General features: G+C 45.1%; 1 protein-coding gene across 1 annotated transcript in view; it reads right to left on the reverse strand.

The window, feature by feature from the left end:
- Positions 1-20,325, reverse strand: part of NDUFV2 (NADH:ubiquinone oxidoreductase core subunit V2) — a 194,900-nt gene that overhangs the window by 21,256 nt on the left and 153,319 nt on the right. The window contains exon 6 of the mRNA XM_086964949.1: positions 16,265-16,374. Coding sequence (XP_086821075.1) covers positions 16,265-16,374 — 110 coding nt within the window. The remainder of the gene's footprint in view (positions 1-16,264; positions 16,375-20,325) is intronic.

The raw sequence follows: 20,325 nt of genomic DNA on the forward strand, positions 1-20,325 counted from the left end.
TGCTGGTCCTGGGCGGGGACTTCAATTCTGTCATGTCCGGCGACTGCGACAGGCTACCCCCTAGAGTATTGCCACAGTCCCAGATGTGGCTCAGTGAAATGGCTGACACTTTTGGTTTGGTTGATGTCTGGCGCTCACTACATCCCACACTCCACCAATACACTTTTCACTCTGGTGCGCACGGCAGCCTCTCCCGCATTGACTATTTTCTTATGCTAGCCTCCACTTTGTCTACTGTTCGTGAGATTCGACATCTCCCCCGGGGTATCTCGGACCACTCCCCCCTGCTAATTACGATTTCTGTGGGCGGTCTTCCTGGTAACAGAGTTCCCCCGATTCCTCCTTGGCACTTTCGAAACCCCCGGCTCCGCTCAGACTTGATTAAGGCAATAGATTGCTATTTTTCTGAGAATATGGGCTCAGTCACTTCCCCCACCGTTCTCTGGGAGGCCTTTAAGACGGTTATTCGGGGTTCCGCCCTGTCACTCATTGCCACTGAGCGTAGGGTCAAGAGAGAGGCTGTTGTGGCTCTTGAAACTGATATCACTGCGCTTGAAAGCGAGTTGGGTGGGAATGACACGCCTGCACTGTTGCATGAATTGGAATTGAAGCAAGTAGACTATAAAGCCTGTGTCACGGATGCTGCTAAATTGATGCGGTCTAATCAACTTGGTCGACTGTATGATGTGGGTGACAAAGCTAGCAAGCTTCTTGCGTGGTTGGATAAGACTGAGCGTGCGAGTCGTGTTGTTCCCTCCATTGTTCGTGATTCTGGTGTGACTGTCTCTGATCCGGGTGAGATTGTTGAGTGCTTTGTTGACCACTTCCGTACGGTTTATACGCCTGTTAGTGACCGAGATGAGGCCGACTCCAGGCTACTCCTACGTGACATTGCTCTGCCTACTGTGTCTGATGCGGACTGCCTTGCTATAGAGGCCCCCTTTACTGTCGATGAGATTGCCCTTGCAATCCGTTCCCTTCGCTCGGGTAAGGCAATGGGTCCTAATGGTCTCCCCATTGAACTCTACAAGCTTTGCCCCGACAAGATGGCCGCCCACCTGCGTCACATGTTTCTCGAGGCGGTTGAGGCTGGATGCCTCCCCCTTGAGCAGCGCCTCGCTACTATAGTGGTCATTTATAAGGATGGCAAACCTCGTGACCGGTGTGCCTCGTACCGCCCCATCTCCCTCCTTAATGCGGAACCCAAAATCCTCGCTAAGGTGCTGGCCAATCGGATGCTTGCTGTGATTTGTGACCTGATCCACCCGGATCAATCCGGCTTCATCCCCCACAGAAACACTGCTCTTAATTTGCGTAGGCTCCATAGTGTCCTCGCGAGAGCTTCTATTCTCGACGAGCCAGCAGTAGTCGCTTCCCTTGATGCCACGATGGCATTTGACACGATTGAATGGCCCTACCTATGGGCAGCCCTCGCTAAATTTGGCTTTGGCCCCAATTTTATCGCTTGGGTCAAGCTTCTCTATGAGCAGCCGCTAGCCCAGGTTGCGGTGAATGGTCGGTGCTCGGACCCCTTCCCCTTGGGCCGTGGCACACGTCAAGGCTGTCCTCTTTCTCCGCTTTTGTTCGCTTTGGCACTCGAACCTCTGGCCGCGTGGCTCCGGTGGGAACCCTCGATCAAAGGGATCCGATGGTCCCCTGACCTTGAGGATCGTGTCTCCTTGTACGCGGACGACATCCTCCTCTATCTCACTTCCCCACAGAAGTCGCTCAATGTTCTCTTTGACGTCCTCACGTCCTTCGGTAAAAACTAGGGACTTGTCATTAACTGGACCAAGTCCTGTGTCTACGCCATAGCTGGTACTCTACCGCCTCTCCCCCGCAGATTTCCCATCCTGGTAGCGACGGACGGTTTTAAGTATCTTGGGATCCATGTATCCATGATTTCTTCGGTCCGCTATGAGCGGAACTTGTATGCCCCACTCCGCAGACTGAAGCAGGATGTTCGGCGTTGGCGCGATCTGCCTTTATCTCCATTGGGCCGGGCGGCGCTCTTTAAAATGATGTCGCTCCCTCGATTCCTCTACGCCCTGCAAAATTTCTTCGACCCTGTTCCAGCTCGTTACTTCCATGAAGTCGAGAGTTTACAGCGGCAACTTATCTGGGACGGCCGTGCCCGCATTGCCTTGTCCAAGCTAACGCTCTCCTGGTACGACGGAGGTATTGCGCTGCCTGACATTAGACGATACTACTGGGCCTCACACCTGAGTGCCATCAACCATGCGACATACGCTCCGGAGCCCGCTCCCGCCTTTGCTTTGGATAAATTGCTGTTGCCCGGTGGCAACTTTAATAGGGCGCTGTACTCTAAGGCCCCCTTCCGACTTCTTACGGGCCCAACGAAATGTGCGGTGCGGGCATGGCGAGACGCTACAGTGGCCACGGGCTGGGGCGGTAGACTGACACGTATGACGCCACTGTATGATTCGGAACGTCTGGGCAACCTGTGGAAGACGAAAGGATTTGAGAAATGGGACATGATTGGGATTAGCACTGTGGGGGACCTGTGGACACGTGGCGCGGTTAAGTCCTTTGAATCGCTGAAGCTAGAATACCGGCTCGATGATAGGGAGCACTTCCGGTACATGCAGGTGAGGCATGCCTTGTCTTCTGTCTTCCCCCCCGGTACGGACGTTCCGCAGTCCTCCCCTTTGGAGGATCGGGTACTAGATGGCCACGTCCCAGACAGTACCATCTCCTTAATCTACAAGAAGCTCATTAATAATAGAACTGACCAGCTCGAGAAGCTCCGGGCTGCCTGGACGGCCGACGGACTTGAATTGGACGACGAGGACTGGCAGTCCGCCGTGTCCTCCCCTAAGGAGGTGGCTATTCCTGCACGACTTCGCTTTGTCCAATTGAAAATCCTTCATCGCGTGTATCTTACTGGAATGCGTCTGGTGCGAATGGGTTTGGTTTCGGATGGTCGATGCAAGCGTGGGTGTGGGATGGATGGTACCTTTCTTCACGTTCTCTGGGAATGTCCGGTGATTGTAGCGTACTGGTCTAGGGTGCATGATGTGATGAGCCGTGTCACGGGGGTCCCATTGATTCCTGAGGCGCGTCGTTGTCTCTTGAATGTATGGGAACCGTCTGACTGCACTGCTGCCCAGACACTTTGGGTCACCCTTGGCAATATGATCGCGAAGAGGGATATTGCGCAGCTTTGGGGCTCCCCTAGACCGCCAGTGTTAAGTGCCTGGAAGGAGAACATAGACTGGTCCATGTTCCGAGAGAAGACGGTATATGAGGCCCGGGGGCGTCCGGGGAAGTGGTCCAGAGTTTGGGCTCCCTGGAATGCTTATCGTGGGGATATCTGTTCTCCCCCACTTGACTACGAGGTCCCTCTTCCCTCCTCTCCGTGATTTACGTTCCTTTCCTATTCTCACCACATGCTTCTCTTGCGCGCGCCACCCCCCCCTCGCCATCGTCGTTTCTCCTACATTCATCCCCCCCCCCCCCCCCCCACCTCCAGCAAACCATGCCACTATGATACCATGTGTTTGTTTGTTAGTGTTCACTTCGACAAAAACATAAAATTAAACCTTTCTTATCCTATTTGTATGATGTTACGCTCTTGCCGATAATGTTGATGTGAGAGATTGCTCCAGCAACGTGCTGCCTCATATTGCACTTTTCGCTCAGCCTGTTTTTTGTCATAGCGGCCGGCCCTGCGGGGTTGTAGGCAGACGCTGTGTACTGTGCATTTGTAAATAAAGGTTTTAAAAAAAACAACAAAAAAAAAGAATGTCTTAGGAGCAGATTTCTCATCATAGGACCTTGTATTGATATAGTGCTTTGCCTACAATGAACCAGAGAAACTTCCTGTGTTTCACAGCTATCAGAATGTGAAAATAAGCATCATGAAGAGTCTCGCAGACCACATCAAGTCTCTCTTCATGAGCTGTGGATATGTCTTGTGCAAAGCCAGCATTCTGACGTTTTGCCTCTTGATCCATTTGTGGGCCTACCTCAAGTCCAAAAGGAGGCTGTATTCTTGCTTTGGGCCTCACACAATACTTTGAGTAGATGCATTTTCCTTGTCGATATTGAGGAATAGAGTATTGCTTGTTTTTGAATAACTGTAGTTGGTTTTACAGCGCTATTTTCAGAGGGAATAATGGAAGAGGTTTGAATTGAAGAGAGTAGTTTTTCTCTATTATTTGCAAGACCCATTTGTCAGTAGTTATTGATATCTGGTCTCAGACTGCTTCTGCAGTCTCTGCACTTGTACTGAGACCAGTAGGACAATTTCTTCTCCTCCAACCCTTCAGCATTTAAGGTCTCTGCTTCTTTTGTCATATGCTCCATTTCATCATCTGTGTCAAATGTCTGAAGTGGTGAAGAAGAGGTCTGCCTCTTTCTCTCCCTAGATCACCCTCTATGGGAGCCCTCACCAGGAGAGTGCTCAGACAAGTAAAGGGATTTCCCTTCCTAGCTTGCTGTCTTTGCTTCTGCGCCATTCAGTCTTCTAATTTTATCTGAGACCAATGATATCAAGATCTTTTAGAGCATTTTGGCATTTCAGAACAGGACTTACATTCTTTGAAAGAATGGGTTGATGGTACATAGATTTAATTCACTGCATCAATAAACACAGAGTGTCTTGATCCTATTGAAAGTTTTGTTTCCTGGAGGAGGCTGGGGAAGCTGTGGCTAGAGTCTAATGAATCATTGGCAGCCATCCTCCTAGGGTTAAAAGAGGAGATTAAAAGCCAGTGGCTTTAAAAAAACAAAAAAAAAACAGTTTGTTTTTGGGTGGAGCTCCTCCGCCTCAGTTAAAAGCAAGTTCGAGGTATCTGAAACTAATCAGTTGGGGATTCAATCTTCCTATTCTGCTTTGGCCCCGAACCCAGATGAAGTGGCTGCTTGGACCAGAGCATTAGAGGTGGGGGTTGTCCTGATTAAACAGGATGTCAGGAAGAACACTACCGGGATACGTTTGCGGACTAAACAAAATCAAGGTCTGAGGGAGGACCTCTAAAGGGTTAAGAGCCACTCCTGGAGGAACAACCTCAGATTCTTAAATATACCGGAGGCGAAGGTGGCGACAAATTATTTCCTAATTGCCCTACTACTAGATACCGTTTTTAAGGACAGGCCAGACATCAACCTTGAGCAGGAAATATAGAGAGCACACAGTGATACTTTTAAAAGGAATTCGCAATGTCAGAAACCAAGGAAGATCTTGGTAAATTTCCTCTCATCTGCAGTGAAAGAGGCCATTTTGGGTATTGTCTGTAGTGTGGGCCCTTTACCACTAAAGGTTTCCCCTCAGTCATCAGGTCTGTAGTTCAAGACAACAAACCAGCATCCGTGGGAGCTTGATAGGAGAATAGAAGAGTTCCATAAGTTGGGAGCCGAGGTACAACTACAATTTTCGGCAATGCTGTGCATAATGTGGAAACAATGAAGTTCAACTACCATGCCTTAGAGTACGTAGATACGTTGATTGGTTCGATCAAAAGGGAGAGAAATTTTGGAATCTCAAAAGTCTGTGCTTCCGGTGGGCCGGGTTGGCATAGGAAAATTGTTTGATTGCTGTACCTCCCGGGGAAGCTCCTAGGCATCCACCATGCCAACAAGGAATATGAAAGTTCTCCAGGGTGAGGTCCGGGGAAGGGTATGGGAATGGCCACTGGGTAGAGAGCAGCATGGGGCAAGTGCTCAGTTTCATCAAGTCGTGGTTCTTAATGTGCCAGGACCCCCTGCAATACTATAGGATGAGGAGGTGAAATTTGTTAGAATTAATGTGGAGCGGTAAAGAGCTATGCTTTTTAACTTGGAAAATAAATGTCCCAGGAGGAGGCAGAGGTTAGTGTTGCAGTACCTTGGAGAGTTTAGCCTACGTTATTCTCTTGTGGGAGACCAATCTAACTGCAATTGAGAGCAGGGCCCTCTATTTAAGTTCAGGTGAATTAACAACTATGTTGTTTCAGATCAAGTTGTGCAGTGTAAGGGAGTAACAATACTGTTGAGGAAGGGGGCCAGGGTGGAGGTATATTGAAAAACAGATAGCTCAGGGAAGTGGGCCTTGTCAGGTATGAGATGTGGGGGTATGAATTTCTGTGTGCAGGATAATATGGCCCAAACGATGACGATCCCCAACATTTATCAAACTTTGAGCAGAACTTGGTGGTGTCCCCATTATCTATGATAGAGGGGGGGGGGGAGGAGGAGAGCGGGGGGTAATGGATACCACTTGAGATAGATCTACCAGGAAAGATTGCATTCACACACCTCAGGCCAGGTAGGCCTTGAAGAACATGTTACAGGACCTGGGGTTGGCTACCATGTAGAGTCACTTAAAGGGCCAGACGAGAGGGTATACATTCCACACAAAATAATTGTCATTTTTCAAAGCTTGACTAACTGTCGATAGAGCCCTAGCAAGAAAAATAAAACAGGTAAAACATCCATCTATCTGGGGACACATCTCTGACCCTCAGCCGTTACCATGCTACTCCAGGGGTATGAAAGCCCGATTCTCAAGACATATTGTTTGGGGTCAAGGACAACCATTTTTCATGGGTATTTTGTCCCTGGAACAAGTAGGCCCACCCCGTGCAGTACAAACCCTTTGGCTGTCAGTTTACAGAACCATATTATGGATCAGGGAAGGGCATTGCCTGCATTTCAGGTAATATTTGTGTGCATCTGTTAATGTTGTTCGAACTTGTATTTATGGTTCATTAATAGAAAGCCTTTCTTATTAGGGTACTGGCTCCAAGGAAACGGGTTAGCTCGGACAACACTAATGACAGGCGTTCCAGTGTAAAAATGTTGCACATGTTTGCAAGGTTTAACAATAGGAGTCTACATACAAAGCGTGCCAGAATGCTCTCTAATTAGATGCACATCTCTGCAGAAGCTTGAAAGCAAGATTGATGATCCTTCGCTTTCAAAATAAAAGGTTCACAAAAAAATGCAACTAGCAAAAAAATACTGTGAAATTGTTGGTAACATTTCTAAAATGTGTTTATGTATGCTAGTATGCTAGTATTTCCGAAAAATATTCATAATGAACATCAGTGCAACCAGTTTCTACAACATAATGGGAAACATGGAAAAAACAAGCATTGGCAAAGCCAATAGATCCGATATTGGTAGCCTTTTAGTTTTGTCAATGCATGTCTTATTTTGATATTGTTTTTAAAAACTTTATGGGAGCTGCCAAGCCTTCACCATTATAAAAAACACTGGCAATAAGCAATATTTTTTTTTGTCTCAAAAAGCACACATTGCCACAGTAGTCCCTAGCACTGAACAAAACTAATTTGTATGCCGATATATTCTTTGTTAAAGAGCAGAAGCCAGTCGATGGATAGATAGTTAGAGAGATAGAATGCTTATAAAAAATGAAAGGTGTTGGTTAACTCCACACCTTATTGGGGCCCAATTCTTAAAGAAAGTCACAAAATTGTACCCTTTGTATATGTCCTTGCAAGTGTGCAGATTTACTGGTGTCCTGAATCCACAAATGTACACAGAGGTTAGCCAGGAAATCGTACTCCTAGAAAATATTTGTTAACTGATTTTTAGCACGCACAAATATGCATGTGTAGATTTGATCATGTGAAAATCTGTTGAGAGTTTACAAGTTTACTTTCCCTCCAACCACTTTTTTCCCCCCAACCCTGGAAGAAGTTTAACTTCTGCAGTGGTCAGGAGTAAATTCCAACATTTTTCAGTGCACGAAAAGATTAGAGAAGAGCTGTTGAAAACCCCAAAAACATGCTAGCGGGTTGGTTGGTTTGCACAGACTCAAAAGGGCATTCAAACCCTGGAAATATTGCTTAACGCTACCTCCAGCCGAAGTATGTAGATCTGCGGAAAGGAGGCAAAATAAGGAAACTGCTAGAATTCAACCCCTCCAATAGTATGAGCCCTGGCATAATCAGAACGGCCTATACCAGGGCCTTTATATAATGAGATTGCTGCCCTAGGCACCAAAGGGACAAGTGGATTTTTTTTACCAGGATAAGTAGATTTATGAAGCTACCTGTCCTATGGACAAGTAGATATTTTAATAAATTTCATACCCCTGTACTTTGATGTTCAGGATGCAGTGTGAACTCAAGATGGACGGTAAATCGTGTTTGGAATTTGGAGTAGCACTTGTCTTGAAAAAAGACAGTGCTGATTTTTTTCTTGACAACACCGGTTCATCTCTGCTGCTATAATTTGGCACACTTTTAAAATCTTTTATACAGGGGATTCAGCAGAGTCAAGCACCTTTTAAAAGCAAGTCAGAGAGGGCGGAAGTGGCTAGATTGGAGCAAGAAGTCAGGGCATTAGAGGCTGTCTTGCAGACACAAAGTTCCCCGCTGGGCAGGGAACAAGAATTGAAGAATCTGGAAGAGACACAGCTAAACTTCAAAATCAAGCTTGATATTAAATGCAGGAAAAGGTGGCAGGCCGTGTGTATGAATAATTTTGAGTATGGGGAACAATAGGAGCACTTCTAGCATGGAAGGCAGAGAGGTCCAGGAATACCATTAAGGAGCTGGTTATCAACTACCAGGGAGACATTTCCAATAAGGCAGGGAAAATGCAGGAGCACCTGGTGTCTCCACTTTTGGATACTGTATACAGAAGAGGCATATTCGGGCTTGGAGAGGGACGTTCTCCGGCTTGTAGTGCCAGGCAAGGAATGCCTGGAGGCGCAGATTACAGGGGAGGAAATCTTGGAGCACTGATCACATATCAAGAATGAGAAGGCAGCAGGCACAAACGCCATTTCCTCAGAGGTTTACAAGCTCCTGAAAGTAGTGATCTCACCAGTGTGGGTGAAATTGTTTAATTCAATCTATCTGGGGAATGCTCAGATTCCCGACCTGTGGAAAGAAGCCACATTAGTTTTGATCCTGAAGCCAGTCAGAGACCCCAGGAAGGCTGACTCTTATTGTCCAATTTCTTTATTGAATGCAGATTACAAGGGGTTTGAGCATCCTAGCCAGAAGCCTGTCTAAGTTGCCCCTCAGTTAATTGTTTTTACCAAAGCAATAGATTCAGGAGCTCACTCAGCAGCTGATCGATCTATTGACCTGGCCACCACCTGTCCGATAGCCTTGGTCACAATAGACACTGCCAAGACCTTCAGCTGAGTATGCTGGGCCTACTTATGGGAGGTTTTGGCAGTATTGGGGTTCAGTTCTTGTTCGACTCTTCTCTAGGGCTGTATGAGAATTCATCGGCCTGAATTTTGTTCCATGGTTCACTGACCAAGAGTTTTGGAATTTGCAGGGGCATGAGTTAGGGTTGGACCGGGACTCCTCTCCTCTGATATATACATTGAACCATTTGCTCAGCTGCTTAGAAGGGATGCACAGGTAATCCCTTTCCATTCCCTCACTATAACAGCAATAAGATAACACTTTATGCTGATGATCTCAGTTTATACATCAGTCACGGTTCTGACTGTTCCCAGGGTAAAAAGGCTGGCGGAGATGTTTGGGGCCCTATCAGACTATTTAGTGAACAGCTTCAAGTCAGAGTACATGTGTTGGAATTGCACTAATTGGGTAGGGGGGGGACTAAGACTGTGAATAGATACTAGGGTATCTCAATAGCCCATCCCTTGGAGGCAGCCCAGTTGTTGAACAGAAAGGGTGGCGAAGGAGGGGAATTTGTTACTTGCCAGATGGAGAAGCTTGCCACTGATGATCTATGGGCAAGTGAATTTGATTAAAATGTCGATACTCCAAGCTGAAGTACCTTTTTAATTGTATCCCACTTACATTCCCAAGATTGGTCGTAGCTGAGATTTAGGGAAAATAATTCGTTTTATATGGGCCTCACATGGGGCTAGGCTCGCTTGGAAAACAATGAGGTGTTAGTTGTTGAAAGGGGGCCTAGCTATTCAGGACCTGATATCGTACTGGGTGGCTTTTCAATGAAAACATTTTAGGCCAGTTCAATTTGGGGGAGTGTACTTAGCATGGATTCACAGGTTTCCTATACAAGTTTCGGGCCCCGAAATTCTTTTAAAAAGTCAGGTTAAAAGTCTTAAAGGCTGCATTATATAAATGGTTCAGAGGCAGGAAGACCTTGGAGCATCAGGTATTTTTCAAGCTTCTCACCAATTTGAGACTCTCCGGGTACCCTAAAATGTCCTCTGGATAGGCCGAGGCTCCCCTGAGGAAGACTGGGATAGTTACTTGGTGGGAGAGACTACTACCTTGGCAAGTCCTAAAGGTCATAACTGGGGGCTCGCTGCTGAGATTTAAATACCTGCGACTCTCTTGGTTTGCAAGTGCCAACATGGAGATGGGGCAGGGGGGCTGGGAAGATGATACTAATGCAGGATGTGAGGCACATGAGTAAAGAGGATGCCATCTGGTATTGGAAATTCCAGGATGCCAAGAATAGAACAATTGTGGCACCGCAGATGGTATTGGAGTAGACAATCCCAGGGCCCGAGGTCCAACCTTTACGGCATTCATCTTTGAAGCTGTTGTACACCATGGTTAAACCAGCTAATCTGAAGCAAAACTACTATTTCGCCTTCAACAGAATATTTTGGACATCCAAAAGATTGCAAGATTTGTGCAAAATCCGTCAATGTGGTCATTTTTAAGCAAATGGTGAACATATGCTTTCTTCCTGCCTTATGATCAGCAGGGATTGGGAGTCTGTAGGTGATATCATTGCAGAGATCTTGGATGTCAAAATTAACTTGAGTTCTACGCTGGTTCTATTAGGGGTTGATATGGCATCACACAGCCTGTAGGGGAAATCACAGTGGGGCTTGTTTTAGCTCCTACTTCTCGCTAGAAGGGAGATAGGCAATTGGCAAACGGTGGACAGACCCTTCACCTCTGCCTCCAACAGACTGGTTAAAAGGTACACTGGACTTGGCATCTAGATTTGGAAAGCAATCCTGGTGGGACGAAAAGGATATGGGCTGAGTTCTCCAGGTAGAGTGGTATGTAGGAACCGGTAAATTGAGTGTCCTCATGATTACACCTATGCACTGTTATGCAGATGGGTGTTTCTGCCCAGGTAAGTGCAGTGGGTCCATCACAAATGCAGTAGGCTTGGGGTCAGATACTAATGGTAAGATAGCCTGAGTTTGCAGAAACCAAGGTAATACGAGGACCATATATACAGATTCTCAGCTGAAGAACGGTTCCCGTAGGTGGTGTGGGCAGTTATGTCACCACTGTGCATCGCATTGCACTCATCAGTGTTATTGGTATAAAGCCAGCACTTTAGTTGTTTCACCACCCTGCTTTGGAGTCTTCCATGTGCATGTCCCAGCTAATTTTATGGCAGACAAGAATCGGTTCACTTTTGCTTTGCAGGATTTGTTCTAGTGCACCTACTGCAGGAACATCCCTAGCACTGGAAGAGTTTGTTGTAAAGCATGCATAGAAAATGTCACTTAAGTTGTACATTAGTGGCTGAGCGCTACTCCTGCATGCATCCTGCCATCCATAATCTATTAGCATTCTCTTTGTTTACAGTTTTGCATAATTCAAAAGGCTTCGAAAAGTGCTCATTCCACACGTTCCAGAATTCTAGTGTTTTTTGTTTGGATGTTCTTATATAGCGCTCGATCACCTGGGGAGGTATCTCGGCGCTTGCCTTGGGAACCCGTCCTGGCTTTTCCCTGTGAGATAGCCCCTACAGGGCATCCCCAAGGTGAAAGCCAGGCATCCCGCCGCGGGGGGCCGTTGTGGAGATTAAGCAAGCTTAATGCCCAGAGTTGCAGAGTGTGAACCCATGATTAGGTCAGGCACCGAAGCGAGAATTATCGAGTCCATGGACATTTGAGCTCAAGACCCTGCCGCGTCGGGAATTGAACCCTGGTCCCGGGTCTGACCTCTGCTTCAGGGTCTGCCTGCTCTAACCAGTGAGCCACACTTCTCCATTTTTGATGCACAGCTTCCTGTATCTAGGCACACTTCCTTCACAGGCGCCATTTCTGCAAATTAAATTAAATTGTGCGCAGGGAGTATGTCAGTCATTGAGTTAAGGGAGCCGCGTTCATTAAACAATTTGTTAAATAATGTATTCCAATCAACTAGCTTTTCTATCGCCTATTATGGGTTCTAGTAAATGAAAGCTGGGAAACATTTGCCACGCGTGCTCGTGCACAAGGCAAGCAGGGACGGACAGGTAGAAAGGTCAACCAGCGTAAAAGAGGGTGGGAGATAGGCGAGCAACACTGGAATGCAAAAACAATTTGATGAGATCAGGACAAGATTTACAGGCCTGTTTAGATAATCACTCGGACTAAATGGAAACACGTGTTTGTGAAAAGCACAATTTACAGGCCTGTTTCGAAAAAAGCTTGGAGTAAATGTAAACATGAGTGCTTGTGAAAAGCGCTATTAACCCCTCCCCTGCTGATGACGGAACCGCTCCGTCATCAGCTACGGTTGGGCTGTGCTGATGACGGAGCGGTTCCGTCATGGCCCGGCCGCCGCGGCGCTGATTTCGCGCTTGCGCGGCCGTTCTATTGAGCGGGGCGGGCCATGACGGAACCGCTCCGTCACCAGCACAGCTCAACCGCGGCTGGTGACGGAGCGGTTCTGTCACCAGCATGCGGCCGCCGCCCCGCCCCGTTAGCGCTGCGGCGGAATAGCCGCCGCAGCGAAAGGGTTAACCAAAGAAAAAGTCCTGAAAACATTTCCTAAAATGGCCACTGTATATGTATATCAGCACTTGGTCCCTGCTCACAGGGAGGGCTAAACACAGGAAGAGGCATGACGCATGCATGCCATGTACAAATGGGGAGAAAGAACAGAAGAGACTATCAGCCTGATTCATCATTGGGAAGTTTTGCGAGTCTGAAATAGCGATTCATAAGGAATCGCTATTCCAGACTCGCAAAACGGGATTCATGTAGGAATAGCAATATTTTTTGCGATTCCTACAGATTCCTTATTTGCGATTAGCTAATTGCTAATCGCAAATAAGGAATAACTCCCCATTCATTCCTATGGGCCTTGAATGCATGGGGAGTCATTCCTTATTTGCGATTAGCAATTAGCTAATCGCAAATGAGATTGCGATTTCAAGGGTGCAGGGGTGTCCAAAGGACACCCTGTAACACCCCTGAAATGTCAAATTACACAGATGTTACACACACACGTCCAAAAGACGTGTGTGTGTAACATGCAACTTAGAAAAATGCTTTTAAAAGCATTTTTCTAAGTTTTCGCTATTTACCACGAGGTTTGACCTCGCGGTAAATAGCGGCCCAAAATTGCGAAATCGCTATTTTTAAATGTTTCAAGAATAGCATTTAAGGAATCTCTAATAGAGATTCCTTAAATGCTATTCCTCACAAATATGCGAGTTCTGAAATAGCGAATTTTGCATTTGGGATGATGAATCCCAAATGCAAAAATTGCACTGGCAAAGGGCCAGATTCTCAGAATCTGGCCCTTTGCGAGCGCAATTACCTTTCATGAATCAGGCTGTATGAGGCCAGAAAATGGGAAGCCTATGCGCGGGCTGAAGCTCACAAAGTAGATACACATCTCTTTCGAGACTGTGCATGCACTGTCTAGAGCCGAGACCTAAAAATATGAGCAGCAATCTGTCAGAGGACATAGCCTGACATTGGCCTCGGAGTCTCAGCTGATGTGACAAGATGAATACATAATTTAAATCCTTCTTTATTTATTGCTTGGACATTTGCAACCCACCAGTGGGACGTGACCCACAGTTTGGGATACATTGATCTAAGGGACTTTTCTCACCGATGTGCAAAAGGTCGAAAGAAGTTAAAAAAATAAAAAAGTGTTTCCTGAAGATTAATCCTCAAAAAATGTGGGTCACAATGCCCTCCGATCCAGTCAGAATGATCAAGAAAAAAAACTGGACTGGGGGTTACACTGCCAGTACATGATGGGGGGATAGAACCTACTGGCTTCTTGAAAGAACAGTGTGCATTATTTAGACTGGTGCACTTTTAACATTACATATGCCTTTTGTTTGTTTTTACTCTTTGATGGAGAAAGGTTGAAAGGTCATGATCTAATGGTGTATTCTTTTTTATTACAGCTAGGTGCCCCACTGTAAACTTTTTATTTTGTTTTTACAGTTTAAATGCATTCTTTTTTAATATTTTCAGGAAAATCGGCCAAGTTTTAAATTGGAGAGGAGACCTAATTTCTACGAAAACACCAACTGTGCACTTGTAGCTGAAGATTTTGCAATACTACACTCTTGGAAGAAGTCTTCAGGGTCCCTCGCCCAGGCTGGAATATCATACGTTCACAACCGAGGATCCTAAAAAGCTCTGAAAAGATAGTTTCTTTTCTAGCAGATTCAGGCAACATAGCTTAAACTCAGCGTGATGCAAGTTCCCCAGACAAAGGCTGCTAAAAAGCTATAAGAATTGTTGGAAACAATAATTTACATCCAAAAGAGACTGGGATGCGAGGAGAACTCAAACGGACTCCCTTCACACGCAATGTGCAGCAGATGTTTTTGGGACAGTTACTCCGGGGGAGGGGGGGTGGGCGGGTGTCTGGCTTTCAGTGTCCTTTCACCTCACTGGTAGAAGTCTGGTTCTTTTTCAATGAGGTGGGCAGGATAATTAGATGCCAAAGTTGACCGCCTCTTGGGCTTGAACAATAGAATGCTATTGTGATGTTATAGTGGGATTCCCAGTTTGAGGACTAGGGTGATTCATGTAAGCAAATCTATAAAGTATTCACAGCTGGAGAACCCAGAAACCCTGGTCTCGTCCTTTTCAATCTTGCGCTATTCTCTAATGAAAGGGAAAAGAGTTTAGCATCAGGGAACTAATGTTGAAACTGAACCGTCTCTGGAGTCTGACCGTTTTTCAGAGGAAGAAGAGTCTCTCCTTTCTATGTCGCTTTTTAGGAAAACGTTTTAGTAGATTGTTCTCTTAGGTGAGTTGACTGTGGGAGAAGGAAACCGCTTAGATGTCTCCATGCATGCCTTAATCAGAAACTTGACTTCGCTCCCTGATGGTCTTTGCGTGCAGAGGCACCAGAATCACATACTAATGCATTGAACTTGGTCAGAAATACTTCTTGCAGTTGTCATGGGGACCTGAAAAATAATCTTCTTGCAGCATCTCAGACAAGGCTTGAAACCAGAAAGCTTGGGAGAAGACATTTCACTTAGTTGCTGTGAGGAGTATAGTCTAGGAGACACAAACAAGGTCTCTAGAAACCCATGCTGAGAAGCCATGTCATGTATGGAAATGGAGCTGCGGAAGAAGCCGCACAGAGCTAGCTGGCAGTGCTGGTATACTTTATTTTGGAGCACTCTGAAGTTTGGAACGGATAATTGTTACAGTGAGAAGTCTGTGGGAAGATGTATTCAATAAATATGCTGATCAGACTCATGGATGTTTGACAAATACTGTACTAATTTGAGTTGACTTAGGCATACACATCTCGGAAGATTTTAGTCAGGCATTCAGACAGATGGGAAACCGACATTCAACAAAAAAACAACAACAAAAACCCACAAATGCCAGCTACACTAGAGCATTGTAAAAAATAAAAGTTTGACGCTGCTGCTAGACATTTAGTAACTCTACATGCCTTTACTCTGCTAGTTTAATTTTCTGTGGCAACATTTTGGAGTGCTGACAAGGCAATCAGATTTATTTAAGCTTTATTTCAATCACTACCCACCGTCAACAATTACTGTTCTGGTTAAAAAAACTTGACTACCTAATTGGATGCATGCTTAGAAGGCGCTTTGAGTGACCAGAAAGATAAACGTATAGAACCGAAGTCCATGAAAATGTTGCAAATCAATGATTGGATATAAAGTTTGTTGCGACTGCTGTCAAAGTAATAAGCTATTTTATTTTTCTGGCCCAGTATTGCCATAGCATTCTAAGTTGTGGGAGAGCTGTGTTGGCATGGACACTCAGTGCTTCCCTGCTACTTCATTCTGTGCGATGCAGACGTCCTTCCTCTGTTTTCTTTATATATAGTGTTTTGCATGACTAAAGTTGGTTTTGATCTTTTACGTAATGTGCGAACATAGCATATTGAGTGTGTTTTGATTATACTGGTTACAACAAAAATCCTAATATGTATCAGTTTAGAAACGGCGTTTCACTTGATCAACTTCACAATAAAAAATGGTTGAACAAATGGGCAAGCTTCAAAACATTCATCAGTCGGGGAGACGAGAGTCAACCAAAGTTATGTGTAGTGACTAAATTACAGGTCAGTACCATACAGGAGTCAATAAAACTGCACATTTTAATAAAAGGAAGGTAGAAAAATTGACTTACATAATAGTTATCATTGATTTGTACCATCGGTGCATTTACACAGGCTCCCAAACATTCAACTTCTATCAAAGTAAACATTTTGTCAGGCGTTGTTTCTCCGACCTTTATGCCTAAAGAATATTTTAGAAAGTGAGTTACAAATGATTATTTAGCAAACATGATACTTTACACTTTAATAAAACAGCGGAGTACTACCAGTGGTGCTGGAACAATTTTGAGAGTGGGGGTGCTACCATTAAGGTTACATCACTGACCTCATAGGGATTGTGAACAATGCAAGCATCACAAAGTGAGCAAAGGAGACGTGCCCATTCAGCAATAGAGAGTGGTAATAAGTCTCCTGGACAATACATTACTAAATCTTGGTGTGGTAGTGTACTGTCATTCACAGACCGCACATTTCACATTTAATGGCAACTAACTCTGAGCAGACAGTGTTGATGATAAAAATGTTTAGCACACAAAGGGCAATGTGTGGAAATTGTATTTCAGTGAGATTTGTCAATTGAGCATGACTAAGTAAAGTGTCTTGATTAGCTTAATCCTATATCAAATTCTCGTTTCCATCTTAGTTCAGAACTACAAAAAAATCGCTTCATTTGTGCTTTCTAAACTGCCTTATATATTGTGAAATATTTGTACAGTTAATTTATAGGTATTTAAAATGTTTTTGTGTGCTGGAAAAACATGACTTCCTTCAGCATTTCCTTTCACGTGGGCAAGATTCCTGCATAGTTCACTTTACAAAATCCTCTCACTTAGCAACCAGAGACAGAAAAGTAAACACCAATCTCCATTTTAAAAGCATAAGAAGTAATTTATCATAAGACCAAGCCTGACATTTGACTTATGTCTTTGAAAGTACAGCATATTTGACTAGTTAAAAACAAACTTTTAAGGCATCTTATATTACTTGGTCACCATCGGAAATCAGCATTTTTTTTTTTAATTGCTGCAGAACCCCCTATTTCCAGCACAAATGAGTAATAATGTCACACACAGTATTAATTCCAGAACTTGGTCTTTCAGCCTCGCCCACTTTTCTTCACATGCATGGGTCAGTCGTCCTGATTCTTTGACAAAGCTGGAAAATGGATCTAAATATAATGCAGGAGACCAGAGTGCATAAGCACCCCCCTCTCTACACATAGATTATCTCTCAATCTGTCAGTTCTATTTTTTTTATAGGTTATACAGAGGTAACAGACAACAGTTAAAGGCAGAGCAGGTCTGTTTAATGAAGGAAGGGGCAAGCTAAGGGACTAAAGGTACCAGAGGGAGTATAATGTACATAGGTTAACTTACCAGCACCTCTCTAGTCTTACACAAAGGAAAGTAAGCCAGTTATTGCCGATACAGATCAAGCTTAAAATGTTCCTCTGCCAGACCGTTTAAACAGGGCATCAGTCCAACCAACTAATATCAACTGCATAACATGTGCAGAAAGTATGGCACACAACACACACAGCTTCTTAACAAATTATCATCTGAGCGTTGCTCTGATAGGCCACACATTTATCTTTATCTTCCTGACATCATTTTGTATTAACTTTGTACAAGTACTTAAAAAGGTAAAAACAAGTTTGAATGCATTACACAACTCTTTCATGCCACTGTAAAGTGCCATCATATCTAACCAATAACCCACTACATTAAAGAACATGATCTGGATTTGAATTGTCCAGTCGTCTATTTCTAAAATCTTCAATACCCAACACTATAGTTTCAAGGCACTGCTCAACAAAAGCAATCCTAAAACTAACAGAAAAATAAATTGCCATATGAATACATTTAGTAAATATAACAAGCATCGACATAGCCAATAGGTCTTCCCTTTGGGACCTTATAAGTGTTTAGCTATGCAACAGTTGATGTTGTTGCACCAAGGATATTGTGCTGGATAACTAAACACTTGTAAGGTCCCAAAGGCGAGACCAATTGGCTATGCCAATGCTGGTTTATTTTGAGAGGAAGAGAACCAGCAATTCAAGAGAAATGCTATACTTTTAATTGGGGAGTACCAGCACTTCTCAGAAACAAGCAGGTACTCTGGTACAGAGTAGCTGCACTTCTATTTTTCCATTTCAAGCACTGCCCAGCACACCTAACAGCCAGTAACCTGGCCAACACAACTGCATCACTCATGCACTGTGGGAAATGCCCCGAGAGACTGAGAGAAATGCCAAGCATTTGGGCAGAAGTGCAAGGATCAGGTAAACCAAATCATTTCATGTGTCGGAACTGCGCCAGTGCACAGCAGAGGAGGCCACTGAATAAGAGGACAGAGGAGTAACACAAGCCCCTGCAGGCCTTGCAACGCAGGGGATGGGGGAACCAGACACGCCTCTCCGTCCCCACTACTATTTAGAGGCGCCATTCCGTCATTTGGCAGACTTCCCATTCTGCATGAGAGGGCGCCATTTTACGCCACGGCAGTGCACAATGTCATTCTTAGACTGAGATTGGAATGAGCAGCACAGCTTCAGGGTTATTTGCAGAGAACTTTCGCATATTCACTGCAGCATTGTCGGCACCCGCGGTACTACTTACCCTAGATTGTGGTGAAGACTGCAATGCTCTAGCGACAGGGTACACAAAGAGAAGCCTGCATGAATGTCAAGAGAAGAGGTGCAGTGAAAATAAGGAACAACCTAATTCAGGGGCTACAGCAGAATGATAGTGTGTGCGTTATCAAAGAGGTGACCCGAATCTCATTACGGTTGTCTTCAGAGTATGTTTAATGAAGGGCAGATGTGCATCCTCACGATACCCAAAATAATCAAATTACCTGTTGGGACGCCAAGGCACACCAGCCCCAGCAGCAAAAAGCACAGAAATGGTTAATACTATAGTGGTAGTGAATTGTAGTTGAATAATAATATTAAAACAACAGGGTGCCTCAATTTTTCATGGCTCACTGCAGCATATTGCATGCTGGGATTTGCAGGCCTACGCTTGTAATGCTTACAGCTTCCTTGAATGTGGATAAAAGTCCCTCTTATGACGTGCACGAAGTTAAAAGACATGCACATTGTCTTTGTGATTCATGAAAAGCGGAGAGAGATCAGTGAGTGACTGGTTGAGGCTGGTGTTTCTGTGCGTCTAATACATAGCTCTATTTCCGGCACAGGCCAGCACGAGAGATAGGCCTGTAGAGCTGTATACTGTGTGAGTAAGGAGTGTGGTGTACGTGTTGTAGTCTCTCTTCCTCGTTTCAATAGGGTTGTGTGAGGGCCCACCTCAAATTAAGCACTGTCGCTGCCATCCACCCCCAAACAAGTAAAAGGATCTCATTGGCTTGAGTAAGGTCACCCACCCCTACAAATCTTCCTCCTCTAACCCCCAAAAATGTTAATCTCGATTGATTTCAATGGGTTCACATTCCAAAACAGCTGAATCATGCTATGGGAGGGCCGTGTGTATGAGTCTCTCGCGAGGGCACCTGTGTGTTTGAGTACTTACGCGAGATATATGAGGGGTGTCTCTGGGACTGGACTGCTCGTCTCATTCGCTCCGGCGGTGGCCAGTGTGTGCTGGGAGACAGCGGCTTTCTGCAGATTCCTCCTTCATGCACATGCCACTAAGTTCACACCGGGTGAGCTGTTTGTAAAAGCTCCTGCTCTCCTCCGCGCGCACACCCAGGCATTTCCAGACCAAGCACCCCACCCCCAGGCCTGAGCTGTGGAAAGTAAGAAACAAGATAACCAGTGCGACCAGCGCTGACCGCCATCTGTTTCCAATTAACTGGATAATTGGAAACAGATGGCGCTGCTGCTCGCTCCCGAGCACCCTAGGCCAGGGTCAGAGAGGGCGAGACATGCACCTGCCTTGGACCAATTGGGTGCCGTCTTTCTTAGAAATACGCATGCAAAGGCCGATTGCGGGTGATAAAAATAAAAGTACACGCACAAGCGTGTATTTAGAGTTTAAAAGTCCTTACTAAAAGCCTCATAGAGCCGCTCATACGCGCTGGCTTAGGAGAATCATAAAAATTACACTACCCAATGGTACCCAGCAAGGCATAACATTAACAGAGCTGATTAAAATTCTTTTATCACAAA

This window comes from Lissotriton vulgaris, chromosome 4_1 (assembly GCF_964263255.1).
Source record: "Lissotriton vulgaris chromosome 4_1, aLisVul1.2, whole genome shotgun sequence".
Classification (NCBI taxonomy): domain Eukaryota; kingdom Metazoa; phylum Chordata; class Amphibia; order Caudata; family Salamandridae; genus Lissotriton; species Lissotriton vulgaris.